Source organism: Alligator mississippiensis, chromosome 9 (genome assembly GCF_030867095.1).
Source record: "Alligator mississippiensis isolate rAllMis1 chromosome 9, rAllMis1, whole genome shotgun sequence".
NCBI lineage: Eukaryota > Metazoa > Chordata > Crocodylia > Alligatoridae > Alligator > Alligator mississippiensis.
In genome coordinates this window covers 76,467,045-76,482,207 of record NC_081832.1, presented here as the reverse complement: position 1 = coordinate 76,482,207, position 15,163 = coordinate 76,467,045, and the positions used below count along the sequence as shown (strand labels likewise).

Here is a 15,163-nt window from a genome sequence, read left to right as displayed (position 1 = left end):
GATGAACCTGGTGTGGGTAACTTCAGGTCTAGGATCTGGGGCTTTCTCTTCTCACTTTTAAGCCCCGCTGCTGAGATTGCCAAGTGAGACGAGACAGGCTTTTCCAGGACAGAGACTGTGGTCACCCACCCGTGTGTTAGGGGTTGCAAAAAAGCAAAGAGACAGTGCCGACTTGGGGTCCTTGTCTGTCTAAGCTGACCCAAGTTAGCAATCTTTCAAGACTTCTAGTCCCTTGATGTCTCTGTTCGACAGTCTCATCTCTATTCATGGCCCCCTGGGACATGAGCAAGGAGGGGTTCACACCCAGCCCTGAATTAAAGTCATGCACCTCACTGCTTCCCGACAGCAGCCGGCTGCCTTGACCTACTCAGCAAGCTGCCCAGGACGCAGACAGACCCGAGGCTAAATCCGGCCTGCTCCGTGCCCTGAACTCTGGGGTGAGAAGGCAGCTCACGTGATGGGGAAGGCTGAAAATACCATCCTGCTCTGCAGAGCAACACAGATCCAGTTACTATGATGCTCCTCCCTTAGCCAAGCAGAGCTGCGATGTAAGCTGCTGTTGCTTTCTTCGGTAGTTCATTAAAGACATTAATCACCTCCTGTACAAAGGCAGTTCCCAACTCCCTGCAGACCAGCCCTCTTTCTCAGCTGCAGCTCCTCTTGGCAGCCCGGCCCCGTGCTTCGCTGACAGAGGCAGAGCTGCTGAGCGGTGCTCTCCTTTCCTCCACGGGTGTCCCCCGGAGTGCTTTCCCCAAACACCACAACCAGCGTTAACATCTCTGTCTCTTCTCATCCTCAACCTTGGGCAATACATCAAATCTATTAATGCAAGAGTATTAAGGTGCCTGCCAGGTCCCTGTGAGCACAGGGCTGTGTTGGCAGGTGCTTCTCTCCCAGTTTGCAGGTGGGAAGGTTGCCATTTCCTCTATGGAAAAGCAGCAGAGCTGGGACTAGCAGAGGCAGGGTAGCAGCAGCGGTGCTGGGTTGGGAGAAAGGGGCTACTCCCCCCGTGAAAGCCCCTTCAAGACTATTGGTAAAGATACTCACATCTTTTCTCCATGCCAAACGGTGACATTGGGATATGGGGTTCCCCTTGCATTTGCCATGGTGTCTAGGATTGCAATGCTAGGGGCCACTTATCTGCCCATGGGTGTTTGCCTCTGATGGACAGGAGCGCTCTCTCAAGACCCCGCTCCGAACCACGTTGCAGGAGGCTGGCTACATCCCTTGGGGGAACTCATCCTGATTTACCTTGGCTGGATGGGAGCACCGAGCAGAGTCCGGCTGGCTCCCTCACCTGTTCCCATTCCCTCCAAAGCAAACCGAGCATACACTCAGGAGACACGTGCGCTCCCAAAACGAGCTGGTTTTTGCAGAGAGATGCTGGAAGAGCTCCACTTCCAGCAAGGCCTACAAGTCATCCTGGGCTGTGTTAGATGGGAAACAAACGGGGACGTCAGGTGGCAGGTAGCAAGAAGACCACCGAGTTGGGTGTCTTTTGTTCAGGGAAGCTTTTCCCAAGCACAAGAGCAGCAAGTTGAACCCTGCTCCAAGTGAGATCATGGCAGATTCCCTGAAAAGGTTTTATAGATGTATCTTGGCCCTTCAGCCCTCCGCCTTTCATCTCTTTCTCTATTACCGCAATCTGATGACATGAACTCAGGTTCATGAAAGCTTGTGCTCCATAGCTGGATCATAGTCTATAGAGGTGCATGTCTATCCCACCTGCTGAACGACTTTAGACTGATACGGTGAACTGCCTCTCTCCATTACCATAGAGCCAGGACTTCTTATTAAATACAAACCAAGAGGTTTTTGAACCTCCTCACAGCTACCTCTCCCCCATATGCAACCATCCTTCTGTACCTTGCTCTACTCCATCAAAGGAAAGAAATAAGAAGTGGAAAGCCCCTCCGAGGAGTGGTAAGACCTCTCTGCTACTTGCTTCCATGTTGCTTCTTGCTGTCACTTCCTTAAAAGAGATCCATCAGGTTTGTGCAACATCAAAAAAGCAGCTCTTTTTTTTCTTTTTTTTTTTTAAAGCATCAACTCTGGATGTGCTTTATGTAAGGGTTGCAGTGCAAATGGCTTTCTGGGGGGAAGGTTACCGATGGGAATTAATGAAGAAACAATGCTTTTTAAAATGTGCCCGGGAGGGATTGAATGGGAACTGCTATTAAAGGGCAGTAAGAGCAAATCAACTGAGAGTGTTATCTTGCGGGCTAATGACTAATTGGCTCAGCATAAGAACAAGGCGAGAGGGTGCAACGTGGTGTTATTAACAGGCTGCTGCATGATTTCGAAGCTCTCGGACGTGGAAGCATGGAAGGCGGCTAACGGCCGGATTCGGACACCTGGGATCCTGTTGCGTAGCGCTTCGGTTCGCAAGGAGCCTCGCTGGCTTGCTGTGCAACGGCTCACGGTGCCTTTGAGGCACCAGGCCCTGCGAGCAAGAAGGGTGGCCCTTTGCAACTATAGGCCCGCTCCCAGACTGAGGGATGCCATCCACCTCTGCTCGGATGAAATGAACCTTCGCTGCCAGCAAGTTTGCACCCGCACCTTCACTGCCGAAACCAAAAGCAAGTTTGCACCTGTCCCTACACTGCCAGCGGCGCGGAGATCCAAGAGTGTGACGATCCCACCTCCCTTTGGCTTCATGTCACTCAGCTCAGGTGCTGGAAGGAAACCGAGGCTCTTTCCATTTCTACCACCACCGACCTCTTGCATTTGGGTCTCCCACCCCCAAGATTAAGTTATAAAAATGCCCACTGGATCTGGGGCCAGCGAAAGAAGCTGCTCTATTGCTTCAGTACCCACTAGGATTTCCCTACGTGCCTGTGAAACGTGCCAAAAGCAAGCTCTGCGCCTACACGCCTTGATAGGGTCTCTTTGACCTGGAAAAGCTTGCATAGGCGATTTCGGAGAGAGGGAGAGGTGGGCAGTGACTGACAGCCGCGGTTGTAACCGAGGATCCAACTGTGCTCCGTCTGGAGCCTCCTCGCAACGCGCTGCCTGGCTAGCCCAGACTCCTCCACGTGCTCCTCTGCTGTCACGAATGAGTTGCTCGCATCCTTCCCAGAGGAGAGGCTAGTTTTGCAAGTGTGAAATTTTGCACCCCTCTCCCCTTTTTCTTCCATGATTCTTCTTCATCCTGCCTGGCACATGAGCTCCGCTCAGCTCCCTTGGCATCTCTCTTATTGCCCGCGAGGAAAATTAAATGCCGTCACTCTGAAAATAAAATCGTCCTGCTATCTTTCAAGCCAGGTAAAACACAAATAACAAACCCAACTCCATAAAAGCTAGTCACTGAGGCTGAGCATTAAACAGTGGGCAGAAAGCACTGTTGTCCTTGGGAAATAGCAGTTGGGTAGCCCCTGCATCTCGCTGCGATTGCAAGGACTCTCCCAGACATATCCGGGGTAAAGCGACCCCTTGCAAAATAACTTTACTATGCAGCACAATGTAAAACGGCTAGCCATGCATCTTCTTCCCTGGTGGATTTTATCTCAGGGTAGTCATTTGCTCAGTGCAAACATGGACAAATGTACAGGAGACACCAAGTCGTTGGAGAAGCACCATCCATGCTGCCTGAGGAAGATCATTCGAACCCACTGGGAAGACAGATGCACCAAAATTAGCACCCTTTCACAAGCAAACACAATGAACATCAAGGCGATGATCACCCGGCATCAGCTTTGCTGGGCCGGCCACATCTTTGGATGTCCGCGTCCTGAAGCGAGTCTCATTCTCCCAGCTCAGTCAAGGCGCACGCTCAAGAGAAGGGCAGAGAAAGCGCTTCAAGGACACCCTCAAGGCCAACTTGAAAACAATGCAACGTTGACATCAACTCACAGGAGACTATCGCCCAGGACCGCCCCAAATGGAGGAAGAGTCTGGTGCAGGGATCTCAGTGCTTGGAAACCTCACGACGACACCAGAGGATGGAACAAGTGGGAGCGGCAGAACCGGCGTGCTGCGAACCGAACCAAGAAACCAGAGCCACCCACCCCGCATGGAAACACGTGCAATCCCGGATCAGCCTTAATCTTCAGGCCCACGGATTAGACAGTCACGGAAGACCATCATCCTCGACTGCAAGGGACTGCTGATTGCAAACTAGATCCCTTGCCACCACATGGCCAAGCACTGTAAGGGCAGCTACCCTAGACAGCCAGCTTAGTTCAGCAGGCCATGCGTCTGCTTCTTAGCCCGGAGCAAATTTACCTTGGGTTTTAATCTATAGTAAATTGCTTCCTAGTAATCATGTCATGTGCCGGCACCAATGATTGTGTGAGTTGGAAGGCAACTGCGTGCCCCCCCGAAAAATCCTGGAAAACTTGCATTCAGTTTGGTTCAGAAGTCACTCTTTCTAGGTCTCGTGAGAAATGCACCCTGCAAACCCTCACACCTCCTAGTTGTGTTGGCATCTTTCTGCAAGGTGGCAGCCCCTTGCTAAACAACTCTTAGTACTTTATACATGTAAAACTGTGGGGTCAATGCTGCACGATGCCCAGCACACTCATCCCTGATCGACCCTTTTGTGACTGGCAGCTCCACGAGCCACAGGACGGGGTCCTAGCTGCACCACGACTTTGTTTCCAACTAAATCAGAGATGTAGCTTCTTGCAGTACCTAGATATGGCATGCACTAGATAGCACTGGATCATTATGTGGCGACTGCCTTAAATCATGCTAAACAGGTGTATCTAGCATTGCAGAAAGACATTCCTTATGGGACAGGTATGGCATCCCAGAAACCAACCAACCAACCAACAAACAAAACTAAACACATGAAACACTTGCAGAGCACTACAGGTAAGGGCTCACCGGGATTGAAGAAGTGGAATTGCAAAATTGCTTTTTAATTGATTGCTGCCAGAATAATTACGGTGGCCCCCTTCCCTGAAATGGAGGCCACCGTGCGGGTGTGTGTCAACAAAGAGGGTTTCTTAATTCAACATACAATAATTGTTTAATTAAATCCAATTTAGATCCTCATTTGAGAGCATTAAAATGTGCGCCTATGACTTCCTGTCTCGAGAAAGTAATTGGAGAGATGAGGAGGGAGGTACAGAAGAACTGTATCTCTACCGCGAAGCAGGCAGGGGATTCACAGGAGAGCAGAGGGGAGACAGCGAGAGAGGAATCATTTGTTTCCAGTTCAACTTTTAAATATTATTACTGCTATCAAATATTGATAAGAACATAACCAAGCAGCACAGATCCCTTCCTCACAGCTTCCGGTACACAGCTTTGACAAACAACCATGCTCGTTCCCTTTTTCTACCCATTTTAATATTTATGATGGAATTAATTATTAGCACGATTAATCTTCCAGGAGCACCCGAAGATCCTACTCTGGATGGGGGGTCCCTTGTTCTGGGATCTGTAGGCAAACAGGGAGCATCTACTCGTGCAATTAATGCACACAAATAAACTCCAGTGCTTATTGCTCCGCGGTTTGTTCATGCACAGCGCTTATGGAGCCTGGTCGGAGCAACCTGGACTGGCAGTGGACCCAGGGGGTCAGCTTGCCAGTCCAGGGCTGCTCCGACTGGGCTGCGGTGGGGCTGACAGGGGCACAAGGGTGCTTCAGCTTGGGGTGAGTTGGCATTGAGACAGTTTGAACTAAGTACCTGCAGCTCAAACCACTAGTGTCCTCTGTGGCTCAGCACCAAGAGCCCCCTTCCCTCCCCGCCAGCGAGCTACCTATGCTGGAAACAGATCCCGATGCATGCAGACTGGGGGCAAACTCCTCACCAACTGCTCTGCCAGGGCGCTTCAACCCCAGACAGCAGCACCTTTGTACGGCCGGCTCCCCGTCTCAGCTAGGAAATTGCAGATGTATTCATAGATCCATAGATTGTAAGGCCAGAAGGGATCTTGGACAATCATCGGGTCCAGCCTCCTGCACCAAGCTGGAAATGTTGTTACAGGCTGCCACTTTGCACCCAAACTGCAGCAAAGAGGGTTTCTTAATTCAACATATGACAATTGTTGTCCACCTCCTGCCTCCTTGGACCCCACCTGAGCAGATGATGATGACCCATCACAGCACCAAGTACCCGGTGAGTTTTGCAAGGTTCAAAGACCACCAAACCCACTTCCAATTATGACCTGAGCCAGGACCCAAAAGTTGTCCAGCTTCTTGCCTCCCTCCATCCCTGTTGCTATCACTCTTTTGCCTTGACCTTGTCCTGGGACCTGCTTCTGCGGGTGGGTGGGTTGTAACGTTTCGATTTCCTCCGAGCAACTAACACGATGCTCCGAGAGACAGAAATACGTGACCTCTTCCAAGCTGAGCTAACATTACAGCGGCAGCCTGTCTATTCTCATAAGCCCTTCGCTAGGGGACTAGGTAACGCATCTAAACACCATGCAAAGGCATCTGATGTGACCACGGGGAAGGTGCCAGTCAATTGTTTCCACATACGAGCATTGTCATTGAACTGCAAGGTGATTAATTAGGATCTTGCATCACATTTACTGGGTATTTTCCAAATCTTCTAAGACTTAGAGGAATCTTTTCATTTATTTTTCTTGCAGGTCATCAATGTCATTTTTGTTTCCTTACACGCACATTAGATTAGATTCCCACACATGCATTAGATTAGTGACACTTGCACACATACATTATGTATGAGGGTTGTATCCTAGGGGCTTTTAGCTAACCAAAGAGAAATATTCAATATTACTGGGCAATACCACCAATTCCAAGATCAGATGCGTTGCTGCGCGGTAGCACCACTGCAACAAGTTGCATCACTTTGATAGTCTACCTGATTTATCACCTGGATGGATGTTTAATGGTCTTTCTCAATCCAGCATCATCACTGATGGCAAGGTTTTGTGCATCCCTTTGGCTGCTTTCATATCATTATCACCTGCTATGCAGCTGCAGGTGATCAGAGAGAGCGTGCATCCCACTCCTTGGATGAAATACCTTTTGCAAGCTATCCTGTTGCACCAAGCACTGTTGTCTAGCTACAGCTCGCTGCTCCCTAACCCAGCTGCATGCTTCTGCAGTCACCGTCTGCTCTTAATACCAGATTTCTATTAGACTGAGGCTGCTGCAGCCACTGCCACCAGGATGCGGACACCTGTAGCAGGCTGGATCCTAGCTTTGCTTGCCGTGGGGCTGTGATCCGGGCGGCCAAACCACTGCGTTCGTGCTCAGCCCAGCTGCCCCAGACAACGTTCGGGGATACAGGTAGCTCCAACAACAGAACATGCTGTGTCTCCATGGGAACAAAGCAACCGTGTCTGCATTTGGCAACACATGCATCCTCTTCTTGATGGACAGGGACCACCGAGGAAGCAGAGCCTTCATCCCGCAGAAATCAAGGGATGAAGTCTGAGTCTTGGCCCTCGGGGGAGGGATTTGCCATTGGGTTGGGCAGGGGATAACTCCCTGTAGGAACCCGATGCCTGATTTTGGAGCATCCAAAAGGACTAGGCTTTTGACCACTTGCTCTTCCTTCTCCAAGGCTAGGAAGGTGGAGTACCCCCCTCACCCCAGGCCTACCAAACAGCTGCTTTCGATAGCCTTGGAGAACAGAACAGGGCAAGCTTTTAATTAAAAAAAAAAAATGAAGAGCAAGTGAAGACGGGCTGTTGGAGGGCTCTGTGTGCCTTGATCTAGGACAAGGTGTCCTACATAAAACTTAAATATAACACGCTGCTTGAGAAGCTTCTCCTCCCTACGGGAGGCCGCCTGCTTCCAATCAGCTGTTGCGAGCCCACCTCTCCCTCCTGCCTGGATGACGGAGGTTGCCGTAAGCATGAGCGCTCTCCTCGTCCCACTGTCATCGTGGATGTCTGTGGAGTCACAGTCCTCCGTGACAGGCGTCCAGAGGGACAGATGCACTGGCTTTGACAAGACAACCCTGCCTTTCGGATCGGGCTCCCCAGCACCTGCCAAGTTACCTGCGACCGGGTCAGAAACGGGAAGCCATCTCGCGTGGGTTGCACCCTCCTCGGAGAGGCACCAGAAGGCTCTGTCCTAACCTTGTCTAGTTTCTTCTGCCAAGAAAACATCATTCAATTGACCTGGAATAGTTTCCCTGGCTTGATGAAATCCTACTAGTTGGCAAAGCAAAGGGATATTAAGGGGAATAGAAAATCTTTACAGACATCATTAGCTACTACAGTGAAAGAGTGGCCAGATCGTTACTCGCCTCTCTTTACTCCCAGTGCTCACTAAAGGACTCCATGAATCCAAATCCCTGCAGTTTGCAAAACCTCATAGAGAAACAGCTCCCTCCTCCAAAGAAATACCTTGTATATTCTCACACCCTCTACCCAGGTTGTTTTTCAGGAAGACATTTTTTTCCTTTGTGCATTTCTTTACAGAGAGAACAGTTTATCTCCATCCCAGTCTGACCCTCTGCATGACTAAACTGCAGAGAGGGTGTTTTGGAGAATCAAAAGGATGCTACAAATGTGAGCCCATACCCATCCACCTGGATTCACATAAGGAAGGGGTCTTCCATCCCTTTTGTGCCTATAGCCAGTTCTCAAATGCATGCACACCTATGCCTGCACAGGGACATACACACATGCACGCATGCACAGGGACACATGCACATATGCACAGGGACATATGAACATATGCACAGGGACATGCGCACATGCACACACGCACAGGGACATACACACATGCACACACACAGAATAAAAGCACTTTGCATAACACTGGATCCAACTAAATGATGCTTCAGGGCAGTGTTTCTCAACCCGCTGGCTATGACCCAAAAATGGCTTGCAAGAGTGTATAAAAGGGTCATGAACAAACTTTAAAAATGGATTGACAAACTTTACAAATGGGGAGAAATGTGGGAAACTTGTGGCTTTTCCCATGCAGGCTGGCAGAGTTCCCACCTGCAAGGGGCTGCTTGGGACCCCCGGGCCCCACACACTGGGGGGCTGTAGGGGAAAGCGGGTTGGGATTGAGGGGCACTGGGTTGGGACTGGCCACCAATGTTTACGAATGGGTCCTGGAATAAAAAAGGTAGAGGACCACTGCTTTAGGGGCTCCAGCCCTTCTGGCAAGGCACTGTGCCTCTCATCACAAAAAAAGGAGCCTCATAGCATGCTCTGTGCAAACCACGGCATTTTCCTGTCCCTTTTATGGGGCTTCGTTATCATTGCTGCTAGTCCTAACATCATCCAATGCTGTATTCTGGATGCTCCCAACTCTACTACAGAACAAGATGCTGCCCCATGGGCTGTGCTGTGCTTTTGCCGCGTGCCATGAAGCCCTTGAACAGCCCCGCAGAGGTGATGCCCGTTCCTGAAACACTTGCCCGACTCTGTTCACTGCAGCAGGACTTGAAACCAGAGCCCTTGCCTTTTGCACCCCGCCTGAGGCACTCTTTGTTTTAGATCCAGCCTCTATACGCCCATCAAACTACCCTCTACAGTGGGGCACTACTTAAAGCAGAAATGGCTGGAGGAAGACGGGTCCACGTGAAATGATGCTTTCCAAAGTCATAGGCGAGGGGGTGGGGGGATCTTTGCTGTACATCCAGGTCACAACAAATAAGGGTGCCAGGGTTGCAAGAAAACCTTGACATGAGACGAGCGGGAGAGGTTCAGGGAACCAAAAGGAGGAACTGAAAGGCTTTTATACGGCACTTTAAAATCATCAAAGGAGAAACTAGAAGACATCCCGTGAACACCTGCAGAGTTGCCTCGCTCAAGCCTCCAAACAAATCAAAAGGAATTACAAATCCCCAGCACACGGTTTCTTTGCATAGGCTTGGATGGAGAAATTTCAAGTTTGGAGCAAGGGCTCCTGTGCCCGGCCTGCCCGGCAGATAAAACCCGTGTGGGAGGAAAGGAACAAAAGAAAGAGAAAGAGAGAGGAAGAGAGAGGGGGGCCAGAAAGCCCTTACTTACAGGTGTATGTCATCTCAAAGCTGTCGCTGATGTTCACAATGTCGATCTGGGGAAGCAGTTTCGGGGGTTCTGTGAGCTGAGACAGTGCGAACCGAAAAGCCGCATGCTCCTGGGACTGCTGATTAGGAAATAATCCCCCTGCGGAGACAAAAACAAGACAAAGCAAAGGCCTGAGAGGTGTTCACGTTGCAAGGCGCCGCGTTGCCATCGTTCCCCGGGGGGGGATGCAGCTGCTGCCTGGCTCGATGAATGCCACCAAATGTCACGACGGGGAGATGCCCGGCACAAGCCGCGTGTTGGGCATCTTTGTCGGGTGGGCATTATGTGATCCACACAACACAACCGTGCCGGCCCAATGGCCCCCCTCGGCATGGCAGTCCTAAGGGAGGGGGTGAGCCAAGCGGGTGCCTGCATAACTCCAAGGGACGGACCTAGACATGCCTCCGTGCTGCTGTCTTGCAGGAGGAACAATAACTTTTGTGCCCTCTCCACAGAGGCCAGCAGCAGATGTAGGCCCAGTCCTGATGCTACCCTCCTTACTCAGCCAGGGGGGCAAGTTTGCTCCATTTAAAAGGAAAGGTATGAATCCACGTGAAGCCACGCAATAGGACCTGGCCCTCGGTGAATGGTAATTTAGGGGCCGGGAGGAAAAGGAAGCCCAAAGATTGCTGTCTAGGGCACGTGCTGCCTGCACGGAGGAAGTTTGCTGCAGGGAAACCCGCGTCGTGCCGAACAGGTGACAGCGGAGAAATTTAGCCAGACCAATCAAAGCCTCGGCCTCGATGGGGCTTGCACCAGGTGCACGCTCCAGCCCCAGAATTGCAGGGCAAGGGGACAAGGGAGCAAATCCGAGAGCAGGGCCACGCTGGATCTCACATCCCGTGTCCTGCCTCGGGCCGCGGGCAGCAGAGGGGGGCACAAGGAACCGGGAAGTCGCCAGTGATGGCACAGCCTAGCTCATGTTTCCTCCTGACCTCCATGCCCTGAAGCATGAGCATGTCTACCCTTTGCTCATGCCACACCGGTTGCTACAGGTCTGAATTTCCTCATGCAGAAAGGCAGGATGCTCGCCCCCATTTTGCAGGTGGGGAAATGAAGCACAAAGGGACTCAGCGGCTCCATTCACTCCAACTCTCGCCCGCCATTCGCTCAGAAAAAAAAAATAGATACAAAAATCAGCCACAGCACCGAGATCTGCCCATTGGCAGGAACAGCACTTTGCACGTTTTCAACCCAGATTACATCTCCCGCGAGTGCGGAGGGGGCATCTGTGCACCCGAACCCCGTGCCTAAGTGTTGCTGCCTCAAGGGAAAGCCAGTCTCCTGGTTCATCTCTTTAAATAAATGGGAATGCACTCGAGAGGCTAGAGTTGGGCCGGCGGAGGGGAGGAAAGCAGCATCAACAGCAATAAAAGCATTGCTTGTGCTCCCGGACGGAGGCAGGAGTTCGGTGGCTTAGCAAAAGGATTGCCATTGCAAAGAGAGGGGCTTTGGACATGAGAAGAGGCACAAGAGAGAGACAGGAGGGGACCCTGTGGGACCCTGTTGCTGCTAATGGTACGGGAACCCGGACCAGGGGTACAGCGGCAGCAAAGTGACACCGCTGGGGAGGGAAAGGGTGAATAAAGGGGCCATTGCCGACCATAAGGGAAAGGCAGCGGATGGAAAGAGAGCCCTGAAAGCAACATCTTCCTAGACTAGTTCTGCCCTCATTTCCACAGTTACCGAGGGTTTGTGGTCCTTTCCCACCTTGCACCTGCAGAAACCTTGCAAAATGGGTATATATTGCAACAGGGGCTTCTCAGTGGCCCCCCCTGCCCAAGCCCCCACTCCTTGTCCTTTCCTGAGCTTGCAACAAAACACCCATCTGCTTTATCATCATCATCATTATTATTTGCACCCTCCATTTCAGATGCACTTTTTCTGTTGTTCAGGCATTTATTCCCTCCCGAATGAATCGATCCGTCTCTGTGGCAATAAGCCCATCGGAAGCCGCCACGGCTCTACGGCCAGCCAAGCCCATCCTGCCCGTTGCACGGACCCACAGCCTTTCTTTGCAAGCAAAAGGAACGAATGGGTCGAACGAAACCCCCCCGGCGACCCTTTCTGCTCGCCCGAGGAAGTCATCCGCATCTCCAACTCACCTATCTGGATGTTGTTGGGGAAATTGGCCCCTAACACCGTCCCTAGGAAACCGGTGCAGAAGAAAGCAAAAATGTGCTGCATATTCCCTTTTGCATTGGCGAAAAAGAAGCCCAGGTCCAAGCATAGATTTGGTTTTCTCCCTCTGGTCTCGCTCTCTGTCCGCGCCTCCCTTCTGCTATGCCTTCGGTATTGTGCGTCTCCCTCTCTTGGAATCCAGCGCTTCGTCTGCTGCTTAACACCAACTGACAGCAGGATTAACTGAGCGCCGAGAGAAAGAAAGGGAAAGCGCTCTTCATGCATAGCCCACCCCCTGTCTCTCCCTCTCTCTCACATGCACACACTGTGCACTTCCCACATGCTAATTTGCCTCTCCTCGATACAGCTCCATAGCTGGACTGCAGCCTCCCCCCATCACCCACCTCCCCCCGCCACACTTTTTGGTGTCCCCTGCTTTGTCTTTGAGGGCGATTCATGCGTATCCCTAAATCACCCTTCCTCCCTCCCTTCTTCCCACAAAGGAGCTGTGCAGATGTTCGGTGGGTGGTGAAACTCCTCCAGAGCAAGGTCTCATCTCAGCTCCACCGTCTCGGATCGATGTATTCCTGACCGGGATGCTCAGGGTCTTGGGAGCCGGCGGTCGGATTGCTACCTACCAGGCACAAACAACCCAGACCGCAAAAGAGGGGCAGGTAGCAGAGGTGCCGAAGGATGAAACGGGGCTTTTCTTCCTCTTTCCAATACTTTTCCCCCTGCCCACTGGCAACCTGCTCTCCCTAGTTCAATCTGGACCGATGCATTTTATTCCTGAAGGAATTCGTGCAAGCCGAGTCAGATGGGGACGCTATCAAAGCTAAGAGGGTACTTTGACCTGAATAATTATCTGAGACTTTTAATTTTTTTTTTTTTTTTGGCAGCGATTCTATGGAGATTTCGAGCTATTTTACCTTTAATAGCCTTAATTGCCTGTTTTTCTCTCTCTCTCACATACGCACACACTTTGGTTCAATTTGGGATTCAGGAACATTGAGGGCAGAGGCACATATCTTGCCAGTGACAGCCCATGAGCACCACGGTGAGGACAAAAGCATTGTTTGATTATCATTAATTTGCTTGGGGTTGCATCTACAGGCCTTTGATCAAGGCCAGGGATCCATGGTGCTAAGAGCTGTTCAGGTATATCTAGCCGGGACAGTTTGCAATCCTAATACACAAGAGAGGTTCAAGGTGAAAGGAAAAACAGTGATATCAAGGCAAAGTGACTTGTCCAAGGTTAAACAGTGAGTCGATAGCAGAGCTGGAGCCCAGGTGTCCCCTAGCCCCCACTGCCTCACCGAGCACAGTACAAAGAGCTGAAGAGGGGTGGGTGGGGAGCAGGGACTCATCGTCAGACAAAAACTGTGGTCGCTTCCTGGTGAAGGACACAAGTGAAACGGGTTTGATGCTTTTTCATCCACGAAGAAGGATGAAGATGGCGAATGTGCGAATGGATCTCGGGGTGTCCAGACACCCCGATAGACTGGACAGAGGCTGGTGGACGCACCACTGGCTGGGACACAGCACCAGGAAGTGTGCCGGGAGATGAAGTGGAGGATCGGAAGACCGGAAAAGCTAATTTCTCATCCTTCGCAGAAGACAGAGCTGGAGAAGGCTTGTGATCTCACCTGGGATAAATGCAAAGCAACCCCATGCATGGGCTGGGAAGCTGAAAACTTCCCACTATGCTTCCACACACAGCTCATGCCACTGCGAAGCACCAGACAGCAGTTGCTGGCGAGTGTGAACTGAATCCTAGAAATCGAGGTTCGGACGGGACCAAAGGACGTCACATCTAGTGCAACCCCCTGCTCCAAGCAGGACCAGCCCCAACTGCATCATCCCAGTCACGGCTTGGTCTATGCAGGTCTTCAACACCTCCAAGGAGGGAGAGTCCACCACCTCTCTGGGTAACCTGTTCCTGGGTGCTTCACCACCCTCCTAGTGAGAAAGTTTTTCCTAATATCCAACCTAAACCTCTCTTGTTGCAACTTGAGCCCATTGCTCCTTGTTCACCATCTGCCCCCACTGAGACCAGCCCAGCTCCATCCTCATTGCAACCTTCCTGCAGGGAGCTGAAGGCTGCTCTTCAATCCCCTCCCTGTCTCCTTTTCTGCAAACAAAATCAGCCCACTTCCCTCAGCTTCTCCTCTTCAGTCCTGTCCCCCAGCCCCAAAACCATTTTCATCATCCCCCGCTGGACTCTCTCCAACTTATCCACATCCTTTCTGTAGTGGGGGGCCAAAACTAGATGCAAGACTGTCCCCAGGGAGCAGGCAGGGCACAGGGCAGCTCCACAGACCCTCAGTAGCTGCTCCTTAGGTGGGTGGAAGAACAGCAGCAGCTCTGACGTGATGGTCAGCAGCGATGGAGTCGTGTAGTCTTGGGCACAGAGACAATACGGCGGCACATTACCAAGCTCCTACACTGAGTCCTCTGGAGCATGGAGACCCTCCACGTGCTCCTTTCTGGGAGGATCTCTAAAGACGCTATTCCAGCACGTGCATTTCTCTCAGAAGCATACAGAAGTCAGCTTTATGATGATAAGATGCCTTTCACATGCCTGCCTTTGCCAAAGTATGTGACAAGCAATTGGGGCGAGCGCCGATCGGAGAGCAGTTCTGTTAGCAACCATGGCTGCAATTAAATATTCAGGGCACACGATGTGTTGGGCATGGGACCTTGTCTTAATGAGGCCTTGTTCAGGGAACCAGGGATCTTAACGGGGCTTTTGCTAGAAAAGCATCTTTCAGCCATCTGGTGGGCAACACGGTGCAGAATATCTGCCCATAGGTCCCCAAGATGACGGCAGAGAATGCCAAGCATTTTGGCATTGCTCTGGAAAAGGAGAGATTTCACCAGGGAATGGGTCCCACTGCTTTCAATGGGACCAAGGGAAGGCTTCGGTGCTGAAGCACTTGCTGTGATGCTTGCTGGATGAAGGCCGGCAGTCTGCAGTAGGCTCATCCCAAGACAGAGCAGAAGGAAAATGCATCTGTCGACCTAAAAGTGCTGCACTGCCCTTAAGGGGCTCTCAAGCAATCCTTTTCCCTCTGACATCTTTTTCTTCCCTGCATTGAGGAGA

General features: G+C 51.4%; 1 protein-coding gene across 3 annotated transcripts in view; it reads right to left on the bottom strand.

Moving 5' to 3' along the window:
* Positions 1-12,341, bottom strand: part of GRIA1 (glutamate ionotropic receptor AMPA type subunit 1) — a 141,331-nt gene extending 128,990 nt beyond the window's left edge. For 2 of the 3 annotated variants that reach the window (XM_006264269.4, XM_006264268.4), the window contains exons 1-2: positions 12,045-12,339; positions 9,901-10,038 (exon numbers count right to left, since the gene is read on the bottom strand). In XM_006264269.4, the coding sequence (XP_006264331.2) occupies positions 9,901-10,038; positions 12,045-12,126 (220 nt within the window). In that variant the 5' untranslated portion in view covers positions 12,127-12,339. Of the gene's footprint in view, positions 1-9,900; positions 10,039-12,044 lie in introns of all 3 variants that reach the window. The other variant, XR_009454830.1, reaches the window with a different exon arrangement.
* Between the last annotated feature and the right edge of the window lie 2,822 nt (positions 12,342-15,163).